Source organism: Gavialis gangeticus, unplaced genomic scaffold, assembly GCF_001723915.1.
Source record: "Gavialis gangeticus isolate Ggan-Ray unplaced genomic scaffold, GavGan_comp1, whole genome shotgun sequence".
NCBI lineage: Eukaryota > Metazoa > Chordata > Crocodylia > Gavialidae > Gavialis > Gavialis gangeticus.
Window position 1 is genome coordinate 87,068,932 of NW_017728992.1, and position 12,996 is coordinate 87,081,927.

Sequence of the window (12,996 nt, forward strand, 5' to 3'; positions counted from 1 at the left end):
GCGTGATTCAGTTTAGCACTGGTCTTCCTTTTAGGTTTTATAACCATTCCTAACTCAGCTCTTGCAATGGATTTAAATACACTGAAAGAGGTTGCAAATTTCCCTGTAGCTGGTTATCTGGTATTCACAACACAAAATAAGCATTTGAATATTTATTGTGAGCACGTTGCCTTTTGCAGAGCACACAAAGATTTCTTACCACAATTATCTTGTTCCAGCTTTAATATATTCACTGTCACCTCTTTAACAGATCTTGTGAGAAAGGAAAGTTTCTTTCTTCAACTCCTTTTTCCCCCCTGAACGCAATTACCACCTCATTCACTGCTCTTTGTGACCACCTAATCTCTCCGATTATGTCTTTGACACCACCACAATACTACATGACTGACATACCTGACAGCTTTGACTAGTGACAATACTCACAATGAAAACCAGCTCTATGCAGGATGAGTATTACCTACCGCTAGCCTGCAGAACCAACATGGAAGGAAGGTAAAAAAGGGGTGGGGGCATTTCATGACTAGTCTAAACTCTATGGATTTTTCTTCCTTTTAAAGTTAAAGCCAAAGAGCACTGACAGAGTCCTTTTATATATACCTACCTAATGAACCAATCATTGAATGAATACAAAGAATGGCCATTAGTATTTTAATTTTGAATTTATAGAGTAGAAAATACACATTTGGAGATCTGACATACAAGTAGCCTTTGATGGACCATTTGGTCTTCCCTGACCCTGTTATACTGCTATGGTACACAACTCCATCTGGCACTCAACTTCCAGGTTTAGGTAGGTGGTAACTTATTTTACAGGTAGTGAAGAGAACTGCATCTGAATACACCATTCCTAGATAGCAAATTGTCTCTTTCAACCAATACCATGCTAGAACCAAAATCACACCAAGTAATTGGCTGGCCACTGCAAAAACGAGGACGGCACGTAAGACTTATTTTGACAAGTCTCGCAAATATGGTTGTAGCAATGCCTTCTGAATCCCTGAAGACTCCACCGCTCAAAATAGCTCATCATCGTTTTTGGGAAAAGGGGCTTCTGGAAGGTATCCTAATGAAGCCACGCATCATGGAATGGAGTTTGGATCATCACCTCAACTGATGCAGCTATAATGCTTGTGGCTGCCTGCTCCCCTGGTAAGAAAACTTAAATACAAACATATTCAAGCAAATCATGTTAGAGTGCTACAACTACAATCTTGCATTAAAAAAAAAAAGTAGAACTATATCATTTGCAGTTGCCCGTAAAATTCAGTATTGCAGTTGAGTGTAGTCACAAGCTCAGAGTTTCAGACAATGCTCTGTTGGGCACTTCCTCTACTAGACAGAAAGCTGACTTGTGCCCAAGAACACCGTTATGTATTCTGAAAGTTTACTTGTATTTTAACCACTGTAGCTGAAACAGTTCAGATATAGATACCATAAATACATTACTAGGAGGCAAGCAGTAAACACTGACTTATAGACTGAACTAACACTCACATATAGGTAGCAATGCTGGAAATTTGTATGGAAAATGTGGTGCAGACAAAACAAGGAGGTTTTAATTTTATTCAGGTCATGGGTGAAAAACATTGGAGGGATAGTATAGTAAATGCTGAACTAATTACTGCACATATTATATTGTTGTGGCTACAGTCCTTCTACTTACCAGGTTGGCAGTCATATAGACTAAATTCACTTACATTGTGCCTTGCTATTTCATGGAATCAGACTGTTTTGGTGTACGACTATGTAGTTCACATTAAACATTAAATATTAACATTGCTATACAGCTTTCTTGTCAGCTTTGGTGGCAAACAGATTCCTCTTTGGGTAGTCCTAATCTGCAGACAGTCTTAGAGGAGGAGGGAGAAATGGAACCTTTGATTTTCACATTTATGGTAATGGAGAAAACTCAAAATGTTAAGTCCATCTGCTAGAACATTTAGAAGCTTGGTAGGTGAACCACAGACAAGGCTATCAGAGAGTAGATGCACCACTGACATAGATAAATTGCTTTCATGCATGGGTAGAAAAATTCCATGCCACTTTCCCCAATTACGCTAAACATGGTCATGTTGCTACTGAGACTGGAAAGGCATGTCCTTTTTTGTTCTGGTGGGACCCCTCCTGACTGACAAAATATGCTACTTCCTGAGGGAGAAATGTCTGTCACCATAAAATCCAGGGACCCACAAATTCAAGTGAGTAAGAGCCCATGGAAATCTGGGAGCACCAGCAGGATGTAGTGCTGTGATGTGCAAGGCTGGTACTGATGTTTATGCCAAGAGGTAGAGGAACATATGTATAAGAAATGCAAGGCTGCCTGGGAATCCTTGCAGGGAGTACAAGGCCTCAATATGAGCCAAGGGTTCTGGTCCTCAAAAAGGGAAGATCGTCCACTGTTGTTTGCACCTCTTCTGGTAAGTCTGCAGATCCGGAGCTTTGATTACTTGAGTACTCCCCTCATGATTACTGCAGTAACCATTGAACGGGTGGCCCTATCTGCAGTGTCTAAGGTTGGCTGTAGCGAGAGCTGGCCTCTTAGGGATGGGCAAGGTGGGTGATTGCCCATGGTGCCATGGTTAGGGGAGTGCCAAACACACACAAGCAACCCATGCTCACAGCAGTACTCTCCTCCTACCCTGCCTCACTCCAGTCAATCCCCACCCCAGGCAGGGGGAGTGGTGCACAGCCCACCCCGCCTCCAGCAGCTACTGAGGGAGCTAGGCTGGGTGATACCTACTCCAGTCCACCTGCCTTACTTCCACACAGCAGCCATGGCACCTCTCCAGCAATCCATGCCACTCCACTTCTCTGCCAGACTACACACCACACCCCTTCCCGTTTGCTTCTGCCTGCAGCATTGCCACCAACTTGGGAGGTAGGGGGCCAAAATACAAGTTTGCTCAGGGCACCATTTTTCCTGAGGCCAGCCCTGTCTGTATAATTTAGGCCTCCAAGGCTGCAGCCAGATGTGCAGTATGTGGTGCTGCAGACCCATCTGCAACACCAGACACCACACACATAGGCATGCCCACAATGCTACTTTGCAGTGTGGGGTTGGAGGCTGACCCTGGGAGATCCAGGGATCAAAAAAACCCACGCAAAAAAAAACAAGTGGGGACACATGGCAGCAGCAGGCACCACCCAAAACAGGAGCCTGGATGGCCAGAGCCACACTCTGGCTACTAGCCAGGCTCTCAGCTGCAGGACACCACAGCTGCAGCTGCAGCTCCCCCAGGACCCCTACTAAGTCTGCTGGGGCCAGCACAGTGGCTGGCCCCAGCCTCCCACACCCCACCTGTGGTAACCTGCCATGCACCAGAGTGCACGTGGCATGGGCATTCCCTGGGGACAAGCAGCAGTGCTACAAGGTGCTTTGCTGCTACTCATCCTTGGGGAAACAAACACCTGCACTCATCTGGATGTGGCTCCAATGTCCCTCTGACATCAGATAAAGGAGAAGGTCTATCTGATCCTCCACCAAAACTGCAATCTGCTCAAAGATTTCCAAACCATAGCAGGTTGATAGAGCTCAGTAAGTGCCAGCTCTGAACTGCAAGCTTGGTAACAAAGAATCATACCCCAAAGTGTCCAGCCTCCTTGGTTATTTTTCCTCGAGGACAAACTTGCATTACCTCACATTTTCTTTGGCTACCAGCAACCACCAAGAAAGGGAAGCATGTGAATAGAAATACTCTGGTACTTCTTCCCATCCTTTTGTCAGCAGGCAAGTGCAATGCCATGTGACACCACCAGCTTGGTGTGATCCATTGAAGTCACTGATGGGGAAATGTCACTTTAGGTGTCTGAGGGTGGTGAACGTCCAGCAGATAAAGTACAGTGGAGTTCTCGGAAGCACTGTGGGGCCCCTTACCATCCTTCTTAGACAGTTAGGACAGGCATCCATGTTTCCCAACAAGAATGGTGCACAGGAAAGTTAAACTAAGTGGGATGGAGTAGACCTCCCACAAGGCATCCCGAACCATTTCTGCTCTTGGACAGCAAATACAAACAATTATTGAATAACTAAAAGTAGTGTCCAAGGTCTTTATGGGAAAAGGTTAAACTAAGGGTAAAAACTGTAGGTAAGCAAGCTGCTGCTGCTGAAGTTTTGGGGTCATTTATTTTCCACAGGCATCTTGTGTCCCCTAGCAAGAAGGGTGCGTGGGAAACAGCTGGAAAAAGGCTGTTGTCATCCTTGAGGCCATTATCCTTAGCAAAGGATAGCACCTTTAAGTTTGGCTCTCATGGTGACCAGATTTCTTATGCTTACTGGAGGAGGCAGCAGCACCAGAAATTCATGTACACACCCAATGCAAGACCCAAACCCATATTTACTTACAGTGCTGACAAGCCAAAGGATGCCAGCAGAACAGCAGAACCTAGGGCACCAAAGGAGGATGGACCTGGCTTGGTTCTGGGATTTTTAGATGGGTCATCCAGGCGTTCTCATGGACTTCTGGGGAACAGAGGTCCATGAAATGCTATGGGTTTTGACATAGGAGCTGTGTCAAAGCCTGTCTCTTAATTGAGAAACCTATCCATGTCCCTTAGGAAGAAGGGTGCCTGGGAAACAGCCAAACCAAACCACACCACTATGGGAAGCCAGAAAAAATGACAGTACCAGATGACCACCTGTCACCAAAGCACTAAGGCCAAATATGGAGACAGAACACCTAGTCCTTACAGTTGTGTCTTTTTCAGTTGGTTCCAGGAAGGAATAAGTGGTAAGAGCGGTGCAATATTGGTTCATTTGGCCCTTAGCACTGCCTATGGACCATATGAAACATCATTCTGTTGGACAGCCTTGGAATGATCCAGTGGTACTTGTGCCTCAGTGAAGATCTGTCTCCTAGAAATGATGCAGGTCAGACAAACTCCAAGCCTGCTTGATGACAAAGAAATAGGCTCTCAGAGTAGGAAGATTCATACTTGCAAAGTGAGGAAGCAGGTCATCTTGCTACTCTAGAGAAGTTCCTGTAGGGCAGGATCTCAAGCAGAAAAGCCATACCAAGGGAGGAAAGTAAATACAGGAAGGTCAGATGACTTCCAATGCTAAGGCAACTTTTCAATTCTAGTTCCAATGCTGGACCCCATAAGATTTATATCAGAAGAACGTAGGAAGCTTCCTCTTCAGTCTGTCTTGGTCCTTCATTTAAGAAGGGCATACATAGGTTGCACCTTTCCAGGATAAGATTCACTGAGACAGTACAAGCTTTAAATGGTACTGTCTGAGGCAGGGATAACTCCACTATAGCAAGAACAGTTATGAAACCCCCACAGCTCTGGTGTTGGCAACAAAGAAAGCAAAAGATACGTTTTGTATCTAAGTGGTAGAAAGTTTTCAAGAACAGTCACTGTGGAAAAATGACCTCCAAAATGGTAGTGCCATATGGTGCAGCCAGGAAGAGAGAAATGAAAACAAAAAGGGAGGGGGGGAGGGAACTAAAGGATATGTTGCATATTTCTATTTCTCAGCTATTGGTAAATACCAGTCTTTACAACAAGGAGATTGAAACAGAGTCCTCTTCTATTTCTAACGTTCCATGTTTAAAAGCTTGAACATAATACACATTCATTTTAGGATAAAAAAAAGAGAGGGAACAATATGAATGTAACAATTCATTGGAACATAGCACAGTTCTTAACAGAAACTGATCTACAGTTATCCCAGGGGGAAAAACAGCACTAAAAACACTGTGAAAAGTTGTACCCATGTAGGTGACTGTTCACAGTTATCAAAGTATGGGAGTTTGCTCAGGACAAACTGTCACCTGCTGCCCTGACACCCTATCATAAGGTACTGTATTGTGATAGCTACCATGGAAAGACTGGCTGTCTGCCTGCTCCAGTTCCCAGTGTAATTTATATGGGTTTATAACACCAAAGCATATTACATAGGCACTAACATGTCCAGGCCCTAAACATTCTTTGAAGAGACTGTTTTTAATTGCTAGGTTCCTTTAAAGGCAGTTTTAGATATATAGGTATATGTTTAGTAGACACTCGTAAGGGAGCGAAGCAGGTGCCGAGCTTGGAGGGACCCCGAGTCAATGCAACCCAACGCTGCTCGCGTGGTGTGGCCGGCGACGAGCGGCGGGAATTTGAACTCTGCAGGAACCTGGAAGTGGGAGGCGCTGGGGCAACCTGGGCCAATTCAAAGGGAGCACTGGTGCGGGCTCCAAAGAGGACGGGTCCAGAGGCAGCGGAGCCGGGAGCAGCGGCATCAGGTGCAACAAAGGCCAGAAGCACCGCTGGAGTGAAGGCGCCCCAGCGGACCAGGGCCATTGGAAGGAGCAGCAGGACCTTTTGGGGTAAGCGGGACCCCGAGACAGGGATCCGTACCCTGGGAAGTAGACGTAGTAAGGTTGAAGAAGCAAGAGTGCCACAGGGTGCGGCACTCTTTGGGGTTTTGTTGTTCTCCCGCCCTGGCGGGGGGTCGGGCTAGAAGATCTACTAGGTCCCTTCCGACCCTAAATCTATGAAACTATGAGTCCTGTAGGGATCAGGTCCGAGGCAGAGGGACTGTGGGGCAGGCTCAGTGGACCAAGCATTCCCCGCCTTCCTTTTCTTTTTGGGGTTTACGGCTGGTGAACCGCTTGGGCGGAGCTGCTTGGAGCGGGTGAAGACCCAGAGGGGAGCAAGGACTCCTGAACCTGGGCCAAGGTGTGGGGCGGATGTACCACCCCCGAGGGACCCTTGGTCGGGATTTTCCTTTCTTCTATGGACTACATTTTATTTATTTTGGCGGGTCCACAGTCCACATGAGTAAAAGAGCAGGACAGGGCAGACAGCTCCTACCGGAGGACCGGGCGAGGGTGTAGGGGTGGAGGAGCCCTTAGGACAACGGGACCCTGAAGAGGACGAGAGTCTCATCCCCAGACTGCACGTGCCGTACCAACTGGACAGATATAGATTAAAAGCAAGTTGTGGCAGGCGAGACAGGCGCATACGCACGTCCGAGCTGGGGAGTCACTCCTAATCTTGTAGGGAACTGCCCCTTTTCAGGGACTTGGGCCGAGGGGGGGGACCCAGCCCCAGTTGGGATTCCCTCACAACACTACAGGGATGATTCCTATATACTGAAAATATATTATTCACAAAAACAAAATATGAACGCACTTTTAATATGTCAACTTTATTTCTGAATTTACTCAGTTTAAAATAAATACATCCATTTTTAGCAATGCAAAAATAAAATACATTTCTCTTTGTGACAACAAAGTGCAGTAATGTAAGTTAGGACATGATGGTTTTACCATAGAAAATGTCAACTCTTAATTTAACATGAAAGTAAAAAATCCATCTGTAAAACAAGCACCATGATCTATCTTACAAATGATTGTACATGAAAGCAGCATTGTAGGTAAAAAAGAAGAGGGAGTTAAGAGAATGTGCTATCAAAATGTCAATAATTTAGTTTAATCATTAGGATGACTATTCTCCAGCTCTCTCAAGAGCTTCACCACATAGTCGAATACCAAGAATGCTACATTTGTCTGTATGCACAACCAACAGAGCTTCAAATCTGCCTGCTGACTTCGGCTTGAACTGGACTGGCAGGTTAATATAATGCAGGGATCTGTGAAAAGGCAAAGTGTGTTTACAGCATTAGTAATCTTGCTGACTAAATTCTACTGGGTATTTCATTTCCCCATTTTGACTGCTTTTTATGAAGATCTCAACAAGTAAGGTCAACTTCATGTCATCTCCCCGCTGCCTTTTCTTTTGGTGTTAGAAATATGAAATTGCTGCTGTCCCACCAGAGTTTGTTAACAGCCATTTCTATCTTAACTAAAGAAGCTCATTCCCAGCTTTTGGTAGAACATTAAACATAAGCCCTACTGAAAGTAGTAATATAGCCTGCTTTTACTTCGGAAGTTTTTTTTGCAAATGTACATACGATTTGTCACTGAAGGGGAACTTGTTAATTAAATTGTTAATTCTGTCTGTCTGAAGGGTTTCTACAGGAACAAACATCCATATCAAACCCAGTTATAAGCAATACAACGATCTTGAAAAAAAGAGTAATTCCAACTGATTTGAAGAGGTGTAATATAGAACTTCTTAATTATTAAAATCACAAATTGAAACTTAGCAGTAGTATGTACCACATATTCAAGGGACAATGAAGTAGCAAATACATGGTTCTACCAGTACTAGCCAACTGCCTGTCAAGAATGACCAGGGGTAGAAGTGGGGAGGGGGCTGGGATATAGTGCCGCCACCCAACGTCCCATGCTGCCGCTGTTCTGCCTCTGGCAGCTCCACTCCCCCACCCCCTGTCCAGTCCTTGGCACCACTTGCAGGGAACAGGGTGGGGGAGCAAGACCAGAGCTGCTGGCCTCAGCTCCCCACCCTCTGTCCAGTCCTCGGTGCAGCTTCAGAATAATGGCAGTGCTCCCCCACACTTGGATTGACTGTTCCTGTCAGCCAATCAGAGTGTGAATAAAGTGACAGACAGACAGACAGACAGACAGACAGACAGACAGACAGACTTAGGCTTTTATAATATTAGAATTGAGGTTTCTGCTGGACACTGAATAGTCCATAGCTAATGACAGGACTCTGCCCAGCTCTATGAGGGCAAAGGGTTTGGCCCAGGGCAAGTTAGTGCTACAGGAGATAAAAACCTGGGAAAACACATTCTGCCTTTCCACAACAAGCTCTGTGTCTTATTTGGAGGCACTGTATGCAAGTAAGTACAGTATCTTAAATGTCAATACAAGGTCATCAAATTAGAAGGATCATAAAGGCAATCTACTTGGTCTGTTGTGTAGAAATCAACGTGGGAAAGAATTAAATGTCAAGAATTAAATATACAGTATATGAAACAGTTAAATAAAACATTAAGTTTTATTTAATGCAGCAGTATTATCTGAAACTAAATGCAGGGAAGAAATAAGCAAACTAAGTAATTTGATGGACTTTGAGACTTCTTTTGAAAGAATTGTAAAAAAAAAAAGACTGCTGCAAAAACAGACATCTTCATTGGAAGGCAAAAGTGTTAACGCTTCTACCCTCAATAAAATTCAGTCTAAACTTTATCGTGACAGGTTTACACTATACAGAACTTTACCTTACTGTATACCTTAGGATTTAAAATCAACTTATTTATTAAAATAAACTTAAAACAAACTTTTTATGCTAAAAGTTTTAGCATACACAACTCACCTCAAAGAATATTTTGAGTGCTTGATGTAGAAAGGCTCTCTGGGACTCTCAAACTTCAGCTGCAATTTAATATGAATCATTAAAACGAAAAAACACATGCAGGCACTATTACATATGTTTTGAATTGAGCTCTAAATCACAGTTTCAAAATACAGATTTGGGTAGAATGAGAGAACATCAAGGTTTAAGACTAGAGCCACAGCTCTATACACAAGTCAATTAAAAAAAAAAACAACAACACATACTACACATAGTACAACTGAATTATATTTAAGAAAAAAACCCCAAAACAAACTAGAGAGCATATTAACAACCTGAATCTATTAGAAGATGAAAGGTGATCATTTAGACATGCTACCAGGCAAAAGAAAAAACTTGAAAGCACTGTAAGAGACACAAAGTAAGTGTTCTTTGAATACAAACATCTTGGATATGAAGTCTAACTAACAGTTCTAACATAGATTGCATTAATATGACCATCTTGAAACAAAATTCTTAAGACGCTAAATTCCTGAATACCATATTTACTCAAATCCAAAACAAGGCTTTTCAGTCCATTCAATGTGGTGGAAAAAGCACCCCCATCTTGGCCTGGAGTAAAAGGCAGAAGGACAAGTGGCTGTGGCTCTGGTGCCAACCCAAAACTTGGGGTTGTAACTGCAGCTGCAGTCCCCCCAACAGCCTCTGCCCACTGTCCTTCCTGCCAGTTACCATCAGCTGCAGCTCCAGCCCTGGGCACTAAGTATATAGTGTCTCTGGCCAGGAAGGTGCACTTATACTGGCAGTAGCTCCAGCCTTGGCTCAGGTCTTAAATTCAAAATAAGCTTGGATTACTTGGTAAATGCACAGTATCATAAAGAGAAGCAAGTGAGTAGACAGTGCATTTAAAAGCAACTTAAAATGCTTTGTGACTTGCATAAAGTTTTAAAGAAAGAAGTTTCAAACTTACCATATGCGTTATAAAAGAATTATTTCGTAAGTTGACTTTTAACGTGGATGATTCGCCAACTCTGGTTGGAAGAAATGTATAGAGGTCTTCTGGGGCATACACACCTCGAATTACCTCATTTCGCCTGCTTTTTAAAAAAATGATTTAAATCATTATGTTCCTTACTTACAGTAGATGGCCTGCATACACTGACTGTATGCTTTGAGATCATCAACATTAAGAGCTCAAAGTAGTTTTTCTGCAAGGTAAAAGCTGTAGGATATTGTCAGTTTTAAAAGCTACACTAACAATGTAGCTAATAAGGGCCTTTCTGAGAATGAAGGCCTTTGGGCACATATTAGGACCTTGACACACTTTTGTAGAGCTACAAAGAAAGATCACTATGGGGCACGCAGCTCCACAACTGTGGTGCAACAAAGTCATGAAAGACCCACTCTCTAGCCAAGGGCAAAAAGAGCTACTCCTTGGCTCCTCCTGCCCCTAGAAAGCCTGTCAGTGGGTAGGGCACTATGGCAACAGTTAGAGGGACTGCATGCAAGTCACTAGTGGCAGAACAGGCAGTCTCTGCCACCTGATCAACCCCTGCCATAGCTGCAGTCCTGTCAGCAGCTGCCACTGTTAACAATAGGTGAAAGGGCTGCCTGCACATCACCCATTGTGCCAAGGGCTGACAGACAGCAGAGACACCTGCTCTATCACTACCATCCCTGCTAGAATGCCACACACTTCCCAGGGCTCTGGCAGCAGTGGCAGGTGTTCCTACAGCACTGCTGGTGCTCCCATAGGACCAGCAAAACCTGGTAGCAGAGTCCCTGCATGGCTCCCTTGCAGCTCACTGGCTAGGTGGTCTAGCAGGTAACTAGCCCCTTTCCTTCCCCCACATGGAAGTAGGGCAGGGCTGGTGGAGCACTATGCAATACTGGGAACCTCTGAGACCTATGCAGACACCAAATGTGTCAGAAAAAAGGTCAGGTATGACCAAAGTTCCTGTTTGAAACAGCAACTGTTTTGGTTGGGGATGTCATTTTTGTGATTAATCCTCCATTTTTTTTTTTAGAATGGCAAACAGCACTAACTTGTGGACACTCATTTTTTGTTGAGCTGAAACAGCACAGCAGCCTAAAAAATATGAATCAAAAGGTCTTAGCTGAACTTTGTCAGTTTCAACTGAAAGGACTGCAGTGACCAAAAGAAAAAGAAGTTGGTCATTCACACATTTTCACATCTTGGGTTTGCGCTCATACACTTTACTGAAGAACAATTCACTTCTTTCAGGAAGTGAACTTGTGTTTAAACAGGCATCAGTTTGCTTCTCTAAAGAAGACAATAGATATTCAATGTCCTTTGTCAACTACTTCCATCTCTGAACACTGAAGAATGATAAGAGGGAAACCCCCCTTTATTTTTTTGGAAGAAAAAAACTTGAAGGAAAAGTGTACAAGCTGACAGTCTACATTCCACAGCAGCAAACAGTACTCAGACAACTTAGCATTTGATTAATGTGAACAAAAAAATATAGGACAACTGCTTATGTGTAGCACATGGCGCATCATAAGAGGTCTGCAACACTGCTCTCCTGTTTGCTCTCTTTTTAAGAAAACTATACATACCCTGTTTTGAAGGCAGAAGCTTCAGAAACAGCTCTTCTTCTGGAAGAAACTGGAATTTCAGTTTTTATTAGGGTATCTGTGGAAATTTTTGCATTCAGAACTTTATTTTCAGTTTTGGCTCCCTGTTCATAAAAAATAGCCTTTAGTTAATATCCAACTCCCCTGAAAAATAAAGTAATATTTATACACATAACAAATTATAGCTTAATATTTTAGCCCCTCTCCCCTTTGTTGAAAGGTATTAATTTAGAATTTGTGTTGCAATTAAATATTCTAGAAGAGTTCTCTTATTAATATACTCTAAAATGGTACATGACTTCTGTGGAAGTAGTGAATGACTGCAGTAGTGTGAAGAGGAGCAGCTATGGGAGCAGCCCCAGGCACCGTCTTTACACAAAAGCAGTTATTATGCAGGGGCAGTGGTGCTACAACAATCAGCATGGCAAGTGTCAGTGCTGCCCTGGGCACTATACAGCTGCCACAAGAGCAGAGCTGCACTGTTACACCTCTGAATGATCACATCTCTTGATAACGTCAAAGCAGTAAAACTATTCCCAGAGTGGTGGTAATGGATCTGTTTAGGCAGTTTAAACAGCAGGCTGCCCTCTAGGGCAAGGAACAGACTGTCAAAAGCCTGAGGCTGAATCAATTCAATCTTCACAGATTAGTCTAAACTGCATAAATTGAACTGATGAGCTGGGATCCTGGTTTTCTCTGATAAAAAAGTGGCAAATTCTCCAATAAAAACCCCAAAATGCATGATTAGAATTAGAGGACCCCCCCGCAACCCTGCTCATGTCTCACTCCCCCTTGCCCCACCCACAGCCTTGCTGGTGCCCCTTGCCCCCCCACCCACAGTGGGCCCCAGCTGCCAGGGCTATAAACTTGGGTCTGCAGCCCCCTGCCCCTGTTCCCCCCTTCCACGGGCTCAGGCAGGGGTGGCACCCCACCACTGCACACACTCTTGGGGGGCGGGGGGACCCCACCCCAGCCCAGCTAAGCACCCAGGGGTGTGGGACCAGCTGCTCATGCCATAGGGCTGGAGGGCCACTCAAGGAGTTTTGGTGAGCTGTTGTGGGCAGGGCAAGGAAGGTTACCCGGCACAGCAGGGGTGCTGACCCAGTCCACAACAGCTCACTAAAACTCCCTAAGTGGTCCTCCAGCCCAAATAACTGCCCACCCCTGGCTTAACTGCTCTAAGATCTAGTAATATAGTTTGGTTTCTGTTAATTTCCACAAGTTTCAAGCAGTCAAGTGATCTAA

The 12,996-nt window shown here is 44.2% G+C and overlaps 1 protein-coding gene across 2 annotated transcripts in view; it reads right to left on the reverse strand.

Annotated features, from left to right (window-relative positions):
* Positions 1–7,119: 7,119 nt before the first annotated feature.
* CEP192 (centrosomal protein 192) overlaps positions 7,120–12,996 on the reverse strand; it is a 142,905-nt gene continuing 137,028 nt past the window's right edge. For both annotated transcript variants that reach the window (XM_019524935.1, XM_019524945.1), the window contains exons 42-45: positions 11,734–11,855; positions 10,124–10,250; positions 9,175–9,233; positions 7,120–7,582 (exon numbers count right to left, since the gene is read on the reverse strand). In XM_019524935.1, the coding sequence (XP_019380480.1) occupies positions 7,438–7,582; positions 9,175–9,233; positions 10,124–10,250; positions 11,734–11,855 (453 nt within the window). In that variant the 3' untranslated portion in view covers positions 7,120–7,437. The remainder of the gene's footprint in view (positions 7,583–9,174; positions 9,234–10,123; positions 10,251–11,733; positions 11,856–12,996) is intronic.